We start from the raw sequence: 17,082 nt of genomic DNA on the forward strand, positions 1-17,082 counted from the left end.
AAAACCTGAAGCGAGGTTACATTAACCTGCCAACAAACATTCCACGCGTCTGTGCGTTTCGATATACTGTACAAAGGGATGCTGAGTCTTTGAGTATGGACTGTTTTCCAATCCTAAGGGGCAGAGCCAGTGCCTGATCTGTTTGTTTACAGCCAGGTGGTGTTACAGTGATGGACGTCCATGGCTTGACACCCCCCCTCCTCCCCCATTCATAATTGCTTTCATAGAGCATGCTCTTTGGTGTTTTGCTGTTCCTTTTTGCCCAGGGAGAGTAATTGAACTAAATCAGATTCTCTTTAATGTTAACATCACCAGCAGAGAAGTAACAGCCACACTGTGATTCAATTAGGTTGAATTTCTTCTCTAAAAGGTTCTTAAAAGCTAATTGAGGCAGAGCGCTTTTTGGCTTGCTATTTCAATGGTTGAGCATTAATCAGAAGGGGGACAGGCATCAGTGCTGTGCAAAAAGGAAATGCATTTAATTACAGCCCCGGATTTATCTGAAGGACTTTGTCTCAAAGACAACACATGCTGCCTTCACTGTGGAATTGGGCTATGTCTGTACAGTGTCCACCCAGGGAGGGCTCAACTGAGACCAGCACATGCCTTTCACTTGTGATCAAAGTTGGATGTGAATCGAGGTCTGTAGAGGTAAAAGGTTGCGCCTTCACATATGTGCCACCTTGTCTTCTCTCCACCAGTGGTGGTGGACCCTGAGAGGATCAAAGGAAATAATTTTCTAAACAGGACGCTGATGTGAAATTTGCACTCCGAATGAATTCGCCTCCACCTGGAAGTGTGTGTACTCTTCAGCCTGGCAGCAGGACTTTAGCCTGTTGCTGTTGCAAGCAGAAATGTTAGATACTGTGGAATCTTTCAAGTGACCTTCCCCCATTTCTGGGTCAAATAATCATTTACAATCGCATGGGTTTGAAAACATCTCACTACATGTAGGTGGTGCACCATTAATCTGTCTTACTTATATATTTCTTCCCTGCACCAAGGGAAGAGTGTTGCAGGGGGACAGGTTAATGGGTACACTCTGGTATACCAGCTGTACTTATGGAGAAGACATGTTTGAGCGCTGGATTGAGCCATAGAGGAATCATATATTTTTAGCATGCATTCTGAAAATCAGTTAACATATTGATTAATCTTGTGCAAAGATAGAAAGATTCATGCACATTAGTTTGTATCTGCTGAAAAGAGATAGATGATGTTGCACTCATGAGCTAATTTGGTAGACCCTACATCCTTTGGAAACCCAGCAGGTAAAAGTTGCTAGGCAGCGGGCATATCCCTGATCAGATTTGCTTTAATAACCTCCCTCCCTCCCCATGCTCTCTCACACAATCAGAATTTATTATGGAACAAACATATATGTTTTATATATGGTAGAAAAGTATGATCCTTATATTTTTCATATATCGAAATTGGCCCCTTTTTTTATATATTTAGAATATATGGGAAATATTTAAAATATATATTTAGTCTGTAATCCATATATTTATTTTATATGGATTATATACTTATGAAAATATATGATGCACCATATATTTTCAACATATAAAATAAATAGATGGATTACAGACTAAAATATATTTTAAATATATCCCGTATATTTTAAATATATAAAAGAAGGGCCAATTTTTATATATGAAAAATGTAAGGATCATACTTTTCTACTCTATCGTTGTGTGGGCGCTTGAAACTAGATACTGCATGTCACACTGAAAATGTCTGCAAATATCAGGAACAGGACAGAATGTTATGTTTTGTAAATTAAGCTTCTCAGCGCAGACCGTAATGCAGCTCTGTATATGGCATGAAGCTTTAGTCCTGTGTGTTAAGCCCAGGTGCAGCGGTGGGTTGGTCAGGTCAGAGTTGCTCAAGCAGTTCTTCATTGCAGCCCATTATGCAGTTCCATATTGTATAAGGGTTTTTTTTTTTTTTTTTTCAGAAAGGAGAAACGCACTCAATAAAGTTACCAGAAATAAACAACTCAACATATTTTCATGAATTATGTTTGCATGAATTCTGAATGATTCTAATAGCTTTTCTTTTTTTAATATATACTTTTTAATAAACTAGTACCTTATCAGCTCACGCTGAGACATCGTTTCCTCTCAATCTGCTTTCAATTAGCGGCTTTTAATATGTTAATGGAATACAGTGTCTTTTTAAAAATGAGCTTGCTAATGAAATGATAAATACCTGGTCTTTGCCAATCACTGTCGGTCCGCGCTTTCATTCACTGCGGGAGCTGGACAGACCTGCCTCATTAACCCAGTTAAGAGCTGCTGCGTGCTGATTTACTGCCTCCTGATCACTCTGAGTCTGAGGGAAGGGTGATTAGCACCCGGACTGGGGTCCATGTCCTGCAGTGTCTCAGAATGTCAATCCCTGTATGCCTCATGCAGGCCATTCCAGTGGGACCATATATATCACCATCCTTTAAAGGGATATGCTATTGTTTAGTTGGTAAATCTGCAACAAAAAAAAAAACACAAATTAGGCCACAAGATATGTTGATTTATTTAAATTTTCTTTGAGGATTTCAGGGTTCATTCTAGCCCTTTCCTCAAAATCCTAAACAGATCTGCCTTGCGTTGTGTTTGCATCTTTTTAAAACCGTGCTTGCTTTTCCTAGGCCTACTCCATACAGTAGATTAGTCTGCACTTGAAACGCTTCCTTATTCGAGGTGCAACGACTGTAGTATGCTCGTGAGGTTTTGTCTTGGACTCTCTCGCATGCCTTGCTGCTTTACTGAATGTTATTTTCTCTCTGCTTGTTATTCCCCATGCAATGTGCTTGCTTTCTCTCCCATCCGATGGGAAGGCACAGGTACTGAGTGTGTCTCCCAGAGGAGCCTCTCACAGAATACAGGGACCAGCTCTATCTAAAACAAGCAGGCTCTTTCCAGAAGAGCAACTTACTAGACCTTTCTAGCACTGTGAAAGCAGACCCAGGAGCAGTGAGTCTGGAATGGGTTGCTTATCAATCTGAGCTAACAAATTTTATCCTAGATGCTTTACCTTAAATCTGTTCTATTTTGGACTATTTCACAACTTTTTAAGAGACATGTAAAACATTATGGTAACACTTTACACAGTGTGTCTCTAATAACTGTGTGTTTACATAGTAGTTACTTAGTAAATGCATGTGTAGTTACACATAATTACAATGGTATTCATAGTTACAATGCACTTAATGTGTAAATCTTTTTGCACGGTATATGTTAGTGCACAATTGTATCTGAAAAGAGTTTAGAGTTAGGGACAGGGTTTGGGTTCTATCATGCAACAAACTGTACACATTAAGTGCATTGTCACTGTGCATAATAACATTGTAATTATGTATAAGTACACATGTAACTGCTATGTAAATACACAGTAATTAGAGACACTTACTGTAAACTGTTACTTTAATTGTACACCCTTTGACTTTGATCATACAGTTTTGTGGTAATGAAGTAATTTGTTCAGCATCCAGGACTGTCCTGAAGGGTACAACACTAGGGAGGAGCCCTCTCCCCTGTGAAAGTATTGAACCACTCTTTTGAGTGATGAAGACGTGGCCCTGCTCTTAAACATTTACTTGCTGCAGGTGTGGAACATTGCAGTTGATATTGCATCTTAATGATTAGGTTCACTGTGTTCTCTTTCCATTAGCACATCCTTTATAAGCACCACTGTGACCTCAATATATATTCTCCAAGTACAGCTGGTACACCAAAGTGTAACATTGAACCTATCCCCCTGCAACAATCATTAAATACCATTTTACATCCACTGGGGAAAGAATGTTGCAGTGGGACCGGTGTATCTGTTGTTAGAATGGACCTAATGACACTGACATTATAAACTGAACTGACTATTTTGCAGTTACATATGATGTATGTGCATATTAGGAGATATACTGTAATATAGTAAGTATAGTAAAGTAATGAGCTGAAGTGATTTATGAGGACACTGCATTCGTATAGCTCTTAGCTAAAAAGATCAATTTCCGTGAAGTCATTGGCTCTGCACAGAGGAATCAGTTTAATAAATAAAATAAAAGAAATCATTAATAATTCAGAAACCTTTGTTTTGAAGGTCATGAATCATGGAAGTAAGATCTCTTCTGAGACTTTGGCTAATGGGTTTAGTTTACAGGAGCAAAAACTCACTTTTTTTTTCCCTCTTGTTGTAGACGCTGCAAATGGACATACACAAACTGAACAATACTCTGCTGCAGACTTTCCGGAGAGGGGTGGCTGCAGCCTTGGACATCTCTCCTCAGCAAGTGCATATCAACCGTCTTAATGTAAGATCCTGCAGTCTTTTCACAAAACTAGATGGGTTTACTGTTATGCACTGGGAAATTGAAGGTGTACAAAGTTTAGGATTAGTTTAGAAAAGTTGCCTTTTCTCAATGGTAACCTTGTACTCTGTGATGTTTACTGATGTTTATGTGGCAAAAAAAATAATCTTTGGGAAAACATCTGTGTTCTTTCTCACAGGAAAAGGAGAACTGTATAGAGCTGAGAGTGTCTCCTCCTCCTGTCAAACCGGGCACCATGGAGAAACTGTCCTCTGAGGAAGTGGTACATTCCCTCAGCATGAACATCCTTCACAAGAGCCTGTCTCAGTTTGGCATTACAGAGATCACCCCAGAGGTACGTCCCGATGAACTGAGAATAGGAGGCAAGCTACAGCAAAACTGATTTTAAATCAGGAAGGAGTCTCTAATCTAGCAGCTTTTGAAAGTCTCTGGTTGGGATATAGGACCAGGGGAACTAAATCCGACCTGGAATAGACTTTTGTTATTCAACCTGCAGTCCGATCTATGCAAGCAAGATAGTTCAGTTTTTTCTTAAAAATATTTCCCAACGTAAAACCAATGTCAATTTACAATAATTGATTTTGAGTTTAAGTGTTTTAAAATACAATATCAAACAGAACGAAATTTCAATGTATCATTTGTAATACAGTAATATGAAAATTGTGGTCAGGGGTCTGAATACTTTTGCAAGGCACTGTATATATATATATATATATACTCTACTCTGATGCATTATGAGCATCAACAATTTACTCAAAGCCTCCACTAGTGTTTCTACTATTATAACAACCTTGACTTGCATAAAGAAGGAAACACATTGAGTGAAATAGCTTGCATCACTCAATTTTCAAGGTGTGGTATCCAAAGCATAATCAACAAGTACAGAGAAACATCATCTGTAATTGACAAACCCAGGACTGGAAGACCCAAAAAGCTGTTTAACAAGGATGAGCAATACTTGCTTAAGGAATAGAAAGAAGACAAGCACTGAGTTGACAACAGAACTGGCAGAAGACACAGGTGTCATTGTCCATCAAATCAACAGTACGAAGGTCACTCTTGAAATCAGGACTTAAAGGATGTGTTGCAGTAAGAATACCTCTGTTAAGAAAGGAGAACAAGACTAAAAAGCTAAAATATGCACAAGAACACAGAAATTGGACTATGGAACAAAGGTCAAAGGTGCTTTGGACTGTTGATGGATGTTCTTTATGCAAGTCAAGGTTGTTATAATAGTAGAAAACACTAGTGGAGTCTTTGAGTGAATAGTTGATGCTCATAATGCATCAGAGTAGAAAAATGCAACATATCTAAGACTTTTGCACAGCAGTGTGTGTGTGTGTGTGTGTTATGTTGTTCAGTGAGTCACCCAGTGCAGAAGAAAAAGATATTCAGAGTTGCCTCTGGCCTATTTGCGGGTCACCTGAATTGAAAAGCTAAAGGAAGTGCAGGCAGCTGAACTAAAGCTCTTCTATTTGTTTTGACTGAGTGCACAGTTTAAATGGATCTTCTTGCGGATGCTGTGCGGTGGGTTTTAAGTAAAGCAGGTGTGCTGTCCGCAGGGCGTTTCTGTGGTGGAGAGGGTTTGTTTGTGTTATAAAAGTATTGTTTCTGACAACTGGGATTTCCAAGCTGGGAGTTGTATTGTTGTAGTGGTTTAACAAAAGTATTAAATGCTGGCTACACATCTTATTACTCATTTATAGAAGAGGGGGCACAAAAGCAGTGCTTGTCTGATAAGTGAATCAGCACAACAGAGTGTATCAACTGTAACACAGCACGACACTGGCATTGCACAGTTTTTACTAGAACCCTTGTAAAGGGAGCATGTATGTTTTTGTAAATATGCTGGCGACGCTTCTTCAGTTACTCAAATCTCTCAAACTGTTTGAGATGCTGGCTTCATGTTTTAAATATTCTGGAAACTGCTCATGCAAAATGTACCATAATAGCATATTCGGCACCTGATACCTAATATGGCTGCCATTCTGAGGTCATTCTGTTAGAGAGATGGCACACTTTGAAATATTGTCTTTATATACAGTACAGCTGCACTCTTGGATTTCTCTGTGAATGTTTTCTAATAACTGTTGTTTTAACGTCTGGCCATATCAGCAATACGCACTGCATGCTTTGAGACAGGGTCTTGGTACACAAAGCATTTGAGCTTGCAGGAAAGACAATGTAAAAGCTGGGGGTAGCTGCTATAGAAGGACTTTCTACTTTCATATAGTGAATGGATAAAGCGCAGCACAAGTATAGTCTCGATTACAGTCTCTCGTGAAATCTTCTGAAGTTCAATAGGGAGCCATGTTCTCGAGATCACAAACAGGCATCTTATTTATTTAGTAATAAAGTGTACAGCATTTACTGTTGCTATGTCAATACTGATCTAATCGGAAAGCAAATGTTTCAGGTGCATGAATGATTCGGTAGGTCTGGTAATTGGACTAGAAGTTATCACTGCACGCAATCAGTATATGGCATGTATTCCTTAAAATGAATAAACATTGAGCAGAAAGGCAAACAGTTATGACTCATTACCAGCAGAGAGTGGAACTGTCATGTTCCTTATTCCGGTATCAGGCTAGGGCAGTCTCAACCTGCCCAGTGTACTGAATGACACTGATACTGTTTGACTGAACAGCAGCTGCAGGCTTGTGTGAGCCTGCAGCAATATTGTAGATTGTGTACAATACGCGTGTGATGCAAGTGGCCTCGGTCAGTATTTATGACATCTACCTTGGTCTACACATTTCTTGTCAGTACTAGAAGTTGTTGCAAAACATTTTGACCACAACTATAATTGTGAGGCGATGGGTGAAAAACGGTGGTTTGATTTAAGGTAGTACAGGATTTGGTAGTAAGGATATTTCCTTAAGTTTATTGCCATTTTTTACTCACCAATTGTCATTAGACAGCGATGCTATTGTGTTTGAAAAAGCGGACACGAGCCGGAAAGCAACCCAACTTAATCTGCTTGAGCTTCATTACGTTTCTGTTTGCAAGGCAAAACTAATGTCTGATTTAATATGTGAGGTTGCAAACCTTTTACCAGAATATTGAAAGAATCTGCTAATAGGTTTGCAGCCGTGCGTTTAAAATCCCCTTTTCCTGCCTCAAATTTTGTGCCTTAAAAATATCTTGTATGGTTTTTACAGTACTGTATACTTTAACTCGGTTCTTTGAAACTAACCAGGTTGGGTTGCACTCTTGAGCTGTAATGATATAAAATGAACTGAGCCTATCTACTGAACACTGAGATAGAGGAGGTGTGCAAAGACAGTCGACAGGGAATTCCCTGTTCTGAGTGCCTTTCGTAAGCAGATCAAACCAGCACGGCGGGCTGCTGCGCTATATATGGCGACAGCTAAATAACAATTGATTGCTGCCTTCATGCGTAGATGAGGGCTCTATTCCTGGCCAGAAATGAAAGAGCTTTCTCAGATAAGAGGCACATGCCCTTTTCATGGATTGCCTTCACCTTTTGTGACACCCAGTGCTGCAGGGAGGGGGAGAGAGTGGAGAGAGTGGCGTGTGTCTGTGTGGGAGGGCACAGGGACAGCTAGAGCACAAGCAATCTTGAAGAGGTGTATCCCTCCTTGGCACATGCAGTGCACAGAGCCTCCCCACACTACCTAACATGCTCTGTTTACACAGCTCCAGGCTAGGCCATTAAGAATATTGTTTTTTAAAGAAAAAATGTAATTGCCAGTTGCCTGAGAATAGGGAGTGCACGGCAGTTGTCGGACTGGTTTGCTTGGTTTGGGATTAGCAGTTACAGATGGGTAGGTAGGTAGGCAGGAATGAATCGGTCACAATGTGTGCTTGTTTTCTGCACTTTTTTTTTTTGTAAGGTTACTGTTGTTTACCAATGTGTCATTCTCTCTTGTTGTTTTCTTTCTTTCTTTTAGAAAAATGTGCTGCAAGGACAACATGAGAGAGATAAAGTGTGGACCAAAGAGGGATTTTATGCTGTGGCTATTTTTCTCACTATCTTTGTAATTATTATCACATGTTTAATGGTAAGTTTGTACTTATTTAATCGTGGATGGATTTTTCGGATTGCTTCGCTAGTCTCCAAGGCTTGTAATCTGTTTCCGTTACTTCAGGTGCCTCATTGGCGCTTCACTGAGAATTGTAATCTTAGATTAAGAGCCTGTACTGCAGGCAGGGAAAGCTGTCACTTAAGGACACAAGGTACATGTTCTGATTGAACTTTTTCATTCAATGTGGGGTTTTATTTTATAATTTTAAAATAAATTGTATTTAGCAAATTTTCATTGAGGCACTGCTATGCTTTTAATGATATCTTTAACTATGATTAATATAATTGATGGGGCCCCTTGCCATGTGTGTGTGTGTGTGTGTATATATATATAAAAAATACAAACAAAACTATGATTAATATAATTGATGCCCTTGCCATGTGTGTGTGTGTGTGTGTGTGTGTGTGTGTGTGTGTGTGTGTGTGTGTGTGTGTGTGTGTGTGTGTGTGTGTCTGCTTACAAACACCTTCATGGCCTCATTGGCTTTCACTGAGAAATGGCTCAGTGAGCATGCTAGCAGCGATCGTGATTATGGGTCTGCTATACCGTAACACGGTGCATATATTTAGATTGCTATTATCATTTTTGACTAATTAGAAAAAGGGATTGTATGTATTCTTTCTAACAATAGGAAGATGGAATCCTTGTATGACACTACACTGCATATTATTATTATTATTATTATTATTATTATTATTATTATTATTATTCATTACTCATTATTATCACAACATCCATACAACCAAGATACTTATTATTGATTTCCTCTCCGGCTTACAAACATAATGGCTCAGTGAAGCATGCAGCAGCAGCGGCGCAGTCTAACACTGAACAGCACTAATGTTATTGGCTGTACAGTCATAAGCAAAGAGCCACTGGCAGGCAAATGCAACTTTTTGCTATGGGAATTGTAAACAGGGAGACAAACAGAAAGGCATGGGGCTGCTCATTGGGACTCAGTGGAGTGGAGGAGGTGGTGGAGTGCTGCTGGTGTTTATCACACTCATTGGGACTCAGTGGAGGGAGGAGGAGGTGGAGTGCTGCTGGTGTTTATCACACTCATTGGGACTCAGTGGAGGGAGGAGGAGGTGGAGTGCTGCTGGTGTTTATCACACTCATTGGGACTCAGTGGAGGGAGGAGGAGGTGGAGTGCTGCTGGTGTTTATCACACTCATTGGGACTCAGTGGAGGGAGGAGGAGGTGGAGTGCTGCTGGTGTTTATCACACTCATTAGGACTCAGTGGAGGGAGGAGGAGGTGGAGTGCTGCTGGTGTTTATCACACTCATTGGGACTCAGTGGAGGGAGGAGGAGGTGGAGTGCTGCTGGTGTTTATCACACTCATTGGGACTCAGTGGAGGGAGGAGGAGGTGGAGTGCTGCTGGTGTTTATCACACTCATTGGGACTCAGTGGAGGGGAGGGAGGTGGAGTGCTGCTGGTGTTTATCACACTCATTAGGACTCAGTGGATGGAGGAGGAGGTGGAGTGCTGCTGGTGTTTATCACACTCATTAGGACTCAGTGGAGTGGAGGAGGAGGTGGAGTGCTGCTGGTGTTTATCACACTCATTGGGACTCAGTGGAGGGAGGAGGAGGTGGAGTGCTGCTGGTGTTTATCACACTCATTGGGACTCAGTGGAGGGAGGAGGAGGTGGAGTGCTGCTGGTGTTTATCACACTCATTGGGACTCAGTGGAGGGAGGAGGAGGTGGAGTGCTGCTGGTGTTTATCACACTCATTGGGACTCAGTGGAGGGAGGAGGAGGTGGAGTGCTGCTGGTGTTTATCACACTCATTGGGACTCAGTGGAGGGAGGAGGAGGTGGAGTGCTGCTGGTGTTTATCACACTCATTGGGACTCAGTGGAGCTGGAGGAGGAGGTGGAGTGCTGCTGGTGTTTATCACACTCATTGGGACTCAGTGGAGGGAGGAGGAGGTGGAGTGCTGCTGGTGTTTATCACACTCATTGGGACTCAGTGGAGGGGAGGAGGAGGTGGAGTGCTGCTGGTGTTTATCACACTCATTGGGGCTCAGTGGAGGGGAGGATGAGGTGGAGTGCTGCTGGTGTTTATCACACTCATTGGGACTCAGTGGAGGGAGGAGGAGGTGGAGTGCTGCTGGTGTTTATCACACTCATTGGGACTCAGTGGAGGGAGGAGGAGGTGGAGTGCTGCTGGTGTTTATCACACTCATTGGGACTCAGTGGAGGGGAGGAGGAGGTGGAGTGCTGCTGGTGTTTATCACACTCATTGGGACTCAGTGGAGGGAGGAGGAGGTGGAGTGCTGCTGGTGTTTATCACACTCATTGGGACTCAATAGTTGTGGATGGAGGAGGAGGTGGAGTGCTGCTGGTGTTTATCACACTCATTGGGACTCAGTGGATGGAGGAGGAGGTGGAGTGCTGCTGGTGTTTATCACACTCATTGGGACTCAGTGGAGGGGAGGAGGAGGTGGAGTGCTGCTGGTGTTTATCACACTTATTGGGAATCAGTGGAGTGAAGGAGGAGGTGGAGTGCTGCTGGTGTTTATCACACTCATTGGGACTCAGTGGAGGGAGGAGGAGGTGGAGTGCTGCTGGTGTTTATCACACTCATTGGGACTCAATAGTTGTGGAGTGGAGGAGGAGGTGGAGTGCTGCTGGTGTTTATCACACTCATTGGGACTCAGTGGAGGGGAGGAGGAGGTGGAGTGCTGCTGGTGTTTATCACACTCATTGGGACTCAGTGGAGGGAGGAGGAGGTGGAGTGCTGCTGGTGTTTATCACACTCATTGGGACTCAGTGGAGTGCTGCTGGTGGGAGGAGGAGGTGGAGTGCTGCTGGTGTTTATCACACTCATTGGGACTCAGTGGAGGGGAGGAGGAGGTGGAGTGCTGCTGGTGTTTATCACACTCATTGCTCTCTGGCGCTCTTGCTGAAGGTTAATGAAAGGCTTTGAAGTGCCCTGATAAGTCCCGGATGTCCGACTCGTGACAAGCCCAGGATTAATGTGATGATGGGTCTATCCTGATGTACACAGGTTTGATCATCTTACCAGTAGCCTGATATGGATTATGACAATCATTGCATGTGGATGGACTGGCCCACGTGCATACCAGTGTGCTTATTTGTAGAGGTCAGAAGTTGAGCAGGGCTAGTAGTTTGGACTAAACTACTAGCTATTCCTATAAAGTTGAAAACCCCCTCTGGTCACACTGTTCTGGACAATACAGCTTCACCGCCTGCATTTTGTGTTAAGGTTATTGTCAGTACTGATTTGCACCTTTTCAGATGTCGCCATGGTCGCCTTCTTGAAGCCTCTCTCTCTCTCTCTCTCTCTCTCTCTCTCTCTCTCTCTCTCTCTCTCTCTCTCTCTCTCTCTCTCTCTCTCTCTCTCTCTCTCTCTCTCTCTCTCTCTCTCTCTGCATGTAGGTCCTGTACCGGCTGAAGGAGAAAACTGAGTTCCCTGATCAGCAATACAAGGAGCAGAGCCGGGAGATCCACCTGGCCCCCATCCCCCTGCCCACGAAGAAACCCGAGGTGCAGATCTTCAACAGCATGGTGCAGCCCGAGCCGGTGCCCAGAGCTGAGAGCATCGGTGCCAGCCCCCAGAGCCAGTCTGCGCCTGAGATGAAACCCTGCCTGTCCTCCAGCCCCTCGCCCTTCAGAATGAAATCTGCCGGCCTCCAGGAGAGGTAAAGGCAAACCATTAAACATGCTCTTTATGCAGCCAGGAGAGGAGGGACAGATCAATGCTCATATCATTTTTGATAAATCTGCCCCCAGGGTGTTTAGATGTCTATTTTTCTGTGTTTTGTTCCAATCTGTCTTTTGAAACCCCAAATGAAGAATGAGTGGATACAGGTCAGCATACAAGTACATGGCCTACACTGTACTACACTGTATCCATACTGTATCTACACTATACTACATATACACACTATATATATATATATATATATATATATATATATATATATATATATATATACTGTACTACACTGTACTACACTATATCTACACTGTACTACACTGTATCTATACTGTATCTACACTGTATCTACTCTGTGCTACACTGTATCTACTCTGTGCTACACTGTATCCATACCGTGTCTACACTGTATCTACACTGTACTCATGGGCGGATCCAAGGGATGGTCCTGTGTGTCCGGGACACCCTCTTCATTAAAAATGTCAAAGTATTGTTTACTTTGTATCAGGTATCTCCCCTTCATGACAGTCTTGCCCCCCCCCCCCCCCCCCCCCCCCCCCCCCCCCCCCCTTCATGAAAGTCTGGATCCGCCCCTATGTACTACACTGTACTACACTGTATCTACACTATCTACACTGTATCTACACTATCTACTCTTTTTCTACTCTGTATCTACTCTGTATCTACACTATCTACACTTTATCTGCTCTATAACTACACTGTATCTACTCTGTATCTACACTATCTACTCTTTATCTACACTGTATCTACTCTGTATCTACACTATCTACTCTTTATCTACTCTGTATCTACACTGTATCTACACTATCTGTTCTTTATCTACTCTGTATCTACACTAGCTATTCTTTATCTACACTGTATCTACACTATCTACTCTTTATCTACTCTGTATCTACACTATCTACTATTTATCTACTCTGTATCTACTCTGTATCTACACTATCTACTCTTTATCTACTCTGTATCTACACTGTATCTACACTATCTACTATTTATCTACTCTGTATCTACACTATCTACTCTGTACTACACTGTACCTACACTGTATCTACATTATCTAGTCTTTACTCTGTATCTACACTACTCTGTACTACACTGTATCTACTCTGTATCTAAACTGTATCTACACTATCTATTCTGTACCACACTGTATCTACACTATCTACTCTGTATCTACACTGTACTACACTGTACTAAATTGTATCTACACTGTATCCACACTGTACTACACTATCTACACTGTATCTACACTGTACTACACTATCTACACTGTATCTACACTGTACTACACGGCGTCTACACTTTACTACGCTGTATCTACACTGTATCGACTCCGTACTACACTGTATCTACACTGTATCTACTCTGTACTACACTGTATCTACTCTGTACTACAGATTGTGTTGCATTAGTTAGTTGCATTAACAACAAAGTAATATGCTTTCCTGAAGATAATATCTGGAGTGAATCACTGGGTACAGTACAGCAAATCGGCAGCCTCTTTCAAACTGCAGTTTATATGGCTAATCCAGCCTCTCAAAGGTAAACAGCTTGAGCAATAGGCTTGTTATCTCTCTGTACTGTGCATGTCTGTTAAACCTGCCAGGCATGAAGCTGTTTGCTTTGCTAGAGGGAAAGACTCTCCTAGGATCATGTTGAGTTGTTTTGTAAAGAGCTGTACAAGGAGTTCAAGTTGCTCCAGGGGATTGAAGGGTAAACTGTGAACTAGAATTGAAAAATGCAGCTATCCTGAGGCCAGGCCCCTGCTCTGAGTGCTGACCGACTCTAACAGACTCAAAGCAACAAACAGAAAGCTTGCACTGCAGTGCTTTCCAGGGTGTACATATTGCCTGATCATATTGTAGTGCTGTGGGTTTCTAATATTCTGTGAACAGGTTTACTGAATGTAGTCCTCAGAAGGGTTCAGTGGTTCAATAAACTGTTGGGCTGATTGTCAGTCCTGTCCTTTTTATAAGTTCCAGTGTCTAAAAAATTGTGAAGCTGCCCTTTGCTGTGCCCCAGGCATCTTTATTATGTATTTATTTATTTGACTTGCAATAGGGAATCTTATTGTTCTCAATCTTGTTTAGTCTAATTACTATAATATTGTACCTGTGTTGTAGGTTCAACAATGACCCCGAAGCATCAGTTCAATGTCTGGACCCTATAATATGTCAGACCGCTGAACAAACGTGCAGCCTTGTTGCACAGCCTTTTTGCATAGCTTTGTTGCTCAATACATGGATGCTCTAGGGACAATCCCGACTGCAATTGAACTTCTAACAGACCATGGTTACAGAGCCCCAACCCATCCTTTTTAGGATACAGTACTAGCATGCTTCCAAATCTCTATGGACTTAAGGGAGTGCACTGCCACCTTCTGTTTGCACAACAAACTGCACGCCTTATCACAATTTGGTTAGCTGGGCCAATCAATATTTAATCTGTAAAACAAAAATAGAAAAGAACAAGATATTATGGATGATTGTTATACTGAACAGTGCTCAGTAAAGGGTTAATGTAATGTTCTTGCCCTGATGCCTTCAATTGGTTTCTGCTGTGCATCCACACTAGCTGTTCCTATACACTTTAGAAGAGCTTGGTCTGTGGTTTGAAGCTGCTGTTCCTCTAAGGGTTGTATTGTTGTAATGTATTCCATCTGATGGAAGAGAAAGAAACAGTGACATCTAGATGAGAGTTGAAGCAGTTACATTTATTTAGTTATGTATTTATTTTATTTTAAAAAATGCTTATGTTAGAATTAAACAGATTCCATTGAAATCCACCCTTTTTTAAATTAACATTCTCACATTAGTTTTTAAAAGTGGTGGGAGTGTACAATATGCCCGCGCGAAATGAAATCTAAAACCTTGCAGACAGCCGCAGATAGCAGGTTTCTTCATATTATTTTGAGATTTCCTTTCGAGTCCTTTTTGATGATGGTGATATGAATGGATTACCCATTGTAAGTCCTCTTAATATTTACTTTTGTTCAAAAGTCAATACCTGCGTTGCAAGACCATTGAAGTCAAACAGGGACGAGAGCAGCGACAGGTTCAGTATTTCTATTCAGAGGATGTGTCTGCTGAATGGATGTAATGTTACATTTAACCCAGACTGAATGGCAACCAGACCCAGACACACATACCTTTACTGCTCGTCAGGTAACACTATAGCAGTTGTAGTTTGGCAGGTTTATCCCTGCTTCTGTCTCACAAGGTTTTCTACCAGCAACATAACCAGTGTGGCGGATGGCATTAATTTACAATAAGATGTGCTCATTAGCTGTAGTTTGTCTGATTACTTTGTCATGGTGTAATAGATATGTGATTATTTTTTTAATGTACATATAATTTTAATTAAAGCAAGTATAGTTAATTGTCATAGACAACAACAAGGTACAGTTGGACTGCAGTTTAAATCAATGACTGTGTTTTTACTTATAATACTGTAAAACAAGGAAATTTCGCAAGCAAGAAATGTTTGCTAATTTTGCGTTTATTAAAAATCCGCAAAATTAATGTGCTGTGAAATTCATACATGTCCTGTACATTAAAAGAAAAAGAAGAGCTAATGTTTATTGCAGTGAAAATGTACCTTGAAGGCCATTAGCAAAATTAAGTTGCTGTAAAAATATCCTGTTTTCCAGTACCCCAAAAGGAATGCGCATATCAATAGAACAATTTATCCAATGGGATCATTTTCTATTTTAGTTATCACTCCTGCTGTCTTTTTTTATATATAACAGGAATTTTAAACTCCCCTGTGACATCAATAGAGCTCTTAGAATCATATCTGGCCACCAAGAACATCTGGTGCACCACAGTGTAACCATAAACCAGTCCCCCTGCAACACTGCTTCTCGTAGAAATGCATCAGTAACAAATATTGCATAGAATACATGTAATATTTATTATGTCCACAGAGTATTGCAGGGGGACAGGTTAATGGTTACACTCTGGTGTACCTAGTGTACTTGGAGGTCTATTGAAGCCACATGGGTGCTTTAAACTGTTTTTTATTTACTTGGGTATGATGACTTAAACAGAAAATAATACAAGGTGAATCTAAACAACTATTAGAATACATTAGTTAAGATCATTTATTATGTTAAGATAATATATTATATTAATATAAACATGGGCTGGATTTCCAGCCTGGCTGTCTGCTTCTTCTTGAGGGTTGTTGTCCGTGTTACCCAAGCTGGACCCGATCCGCTCCAGTGACAAGTCAGATTGTACCTCACAGAGGAACCTGATTATTGTTGTGTGGGAATGGAAAAGCCTTGAAGACCCCCTTAATGATGCTGTGATGCTGTCATAAAAGCTGTGCTTGAATAGTGCATGACTGGGATGGAAATAAGACTCCCATTGCATAGCAGTTTGATCCACATCTGAGCTTGTTACCTGTACACTGGGGCTAATCAACCTCATAGTAAAACCTGGAATGGGTTATTTCCATCCCTGTATGATGACATTCATTTCTTTGGAGTAGAACCTCAAAGGTACGAACACATTGAGAATGGAGAGCATTCATTGGACTAAGTTTCAGTTCATGGATCAACTCTGAAATCAGCTACATGCTGTAACTGCATTCGAGTTTGTTGACTTGTCCTTTTAAAACATTTATAAATTACTTCGATAAATGTTTCTCCTACTGGTAAAGAAGCTCTGGTTTAACCACGATAGTACCAAGAGGAACAGACTGTGCCTTATAAAAGCTGCATGGATAAGCATTGTGCTTCCTGAAAGTGTAAGTCCAGTGTCCATCTTCTTTTTCCTTTAGGTTGATTTGATGGATGTCAGAGCCTTCATTAAAGACTCGTTGTCCTGTCACATTAAACAGCAGTGGTGAGAAGGCAGGAAAGGGATAGGTGAACTCTCATTAAGAGGGCCCTTCTGGAGCGCACGCCAGAGAATAAAACAGAAAAGCCGTCCATCGCCAATGGCAACCCTCTCCTTCATTCCTGCTCTGCTGATTCGAACCGCCAAGGTCACTGCCA

General features: G+C 41.5%; 1 protein-coding gene across 3 annotated transcripts in view; it reads left to right on the plus strand.

The window, feature by feature from the left end:
* Positions 1-17,082, plus strand: part of LOC121320066 (receptor-type tyrosine-protein phosphatase R-like) — a 50,841-nt gene that overhangs the window by 9,510 nt on the left and 24,249 nt on the right. For 2 of the 3 annotated variants that reach the window (XM_041258225.1, XM_041258224.1), the window contains exons 3-6: positions 4,196-4,309; positions 4,506-4,661; positions 8,242-8,352; positions 11,780-12,042. In XM_041258225.1, coding sequence (XP_041114159.1) covers positions 4,196-4,309; positions 4,506-4,661; positions 8,242-8,352; positions 11,780-12,042 — 644 coding nt within the window. Of the gene's footprint in view, positions 1-4,195; positions 4,310-4,505; positions 4,662-7,982; positions 8,120-8,241; positions 8,353-11,779; positions 12,043-17,082 lie in introns of those variants that run through there. The other variant, XM_041258226.1, reaches the window with a different exon arrangement.

Source organism: Polyodon spathula, chromosome 8 (genome assembly GCF_017654505.1).
Source record: "Polyodon spathula isolate WHYD16114869_AA chromosome 8, ASM1765450v1, whole genome shotgun sequence".
NCBI classification, from domain to species: Eukaryota; Metazoa; Chordata; class Actinopteri; order Acipenseriformes; family Polyodontidae; genus Polyodon; species Polyodon spathula.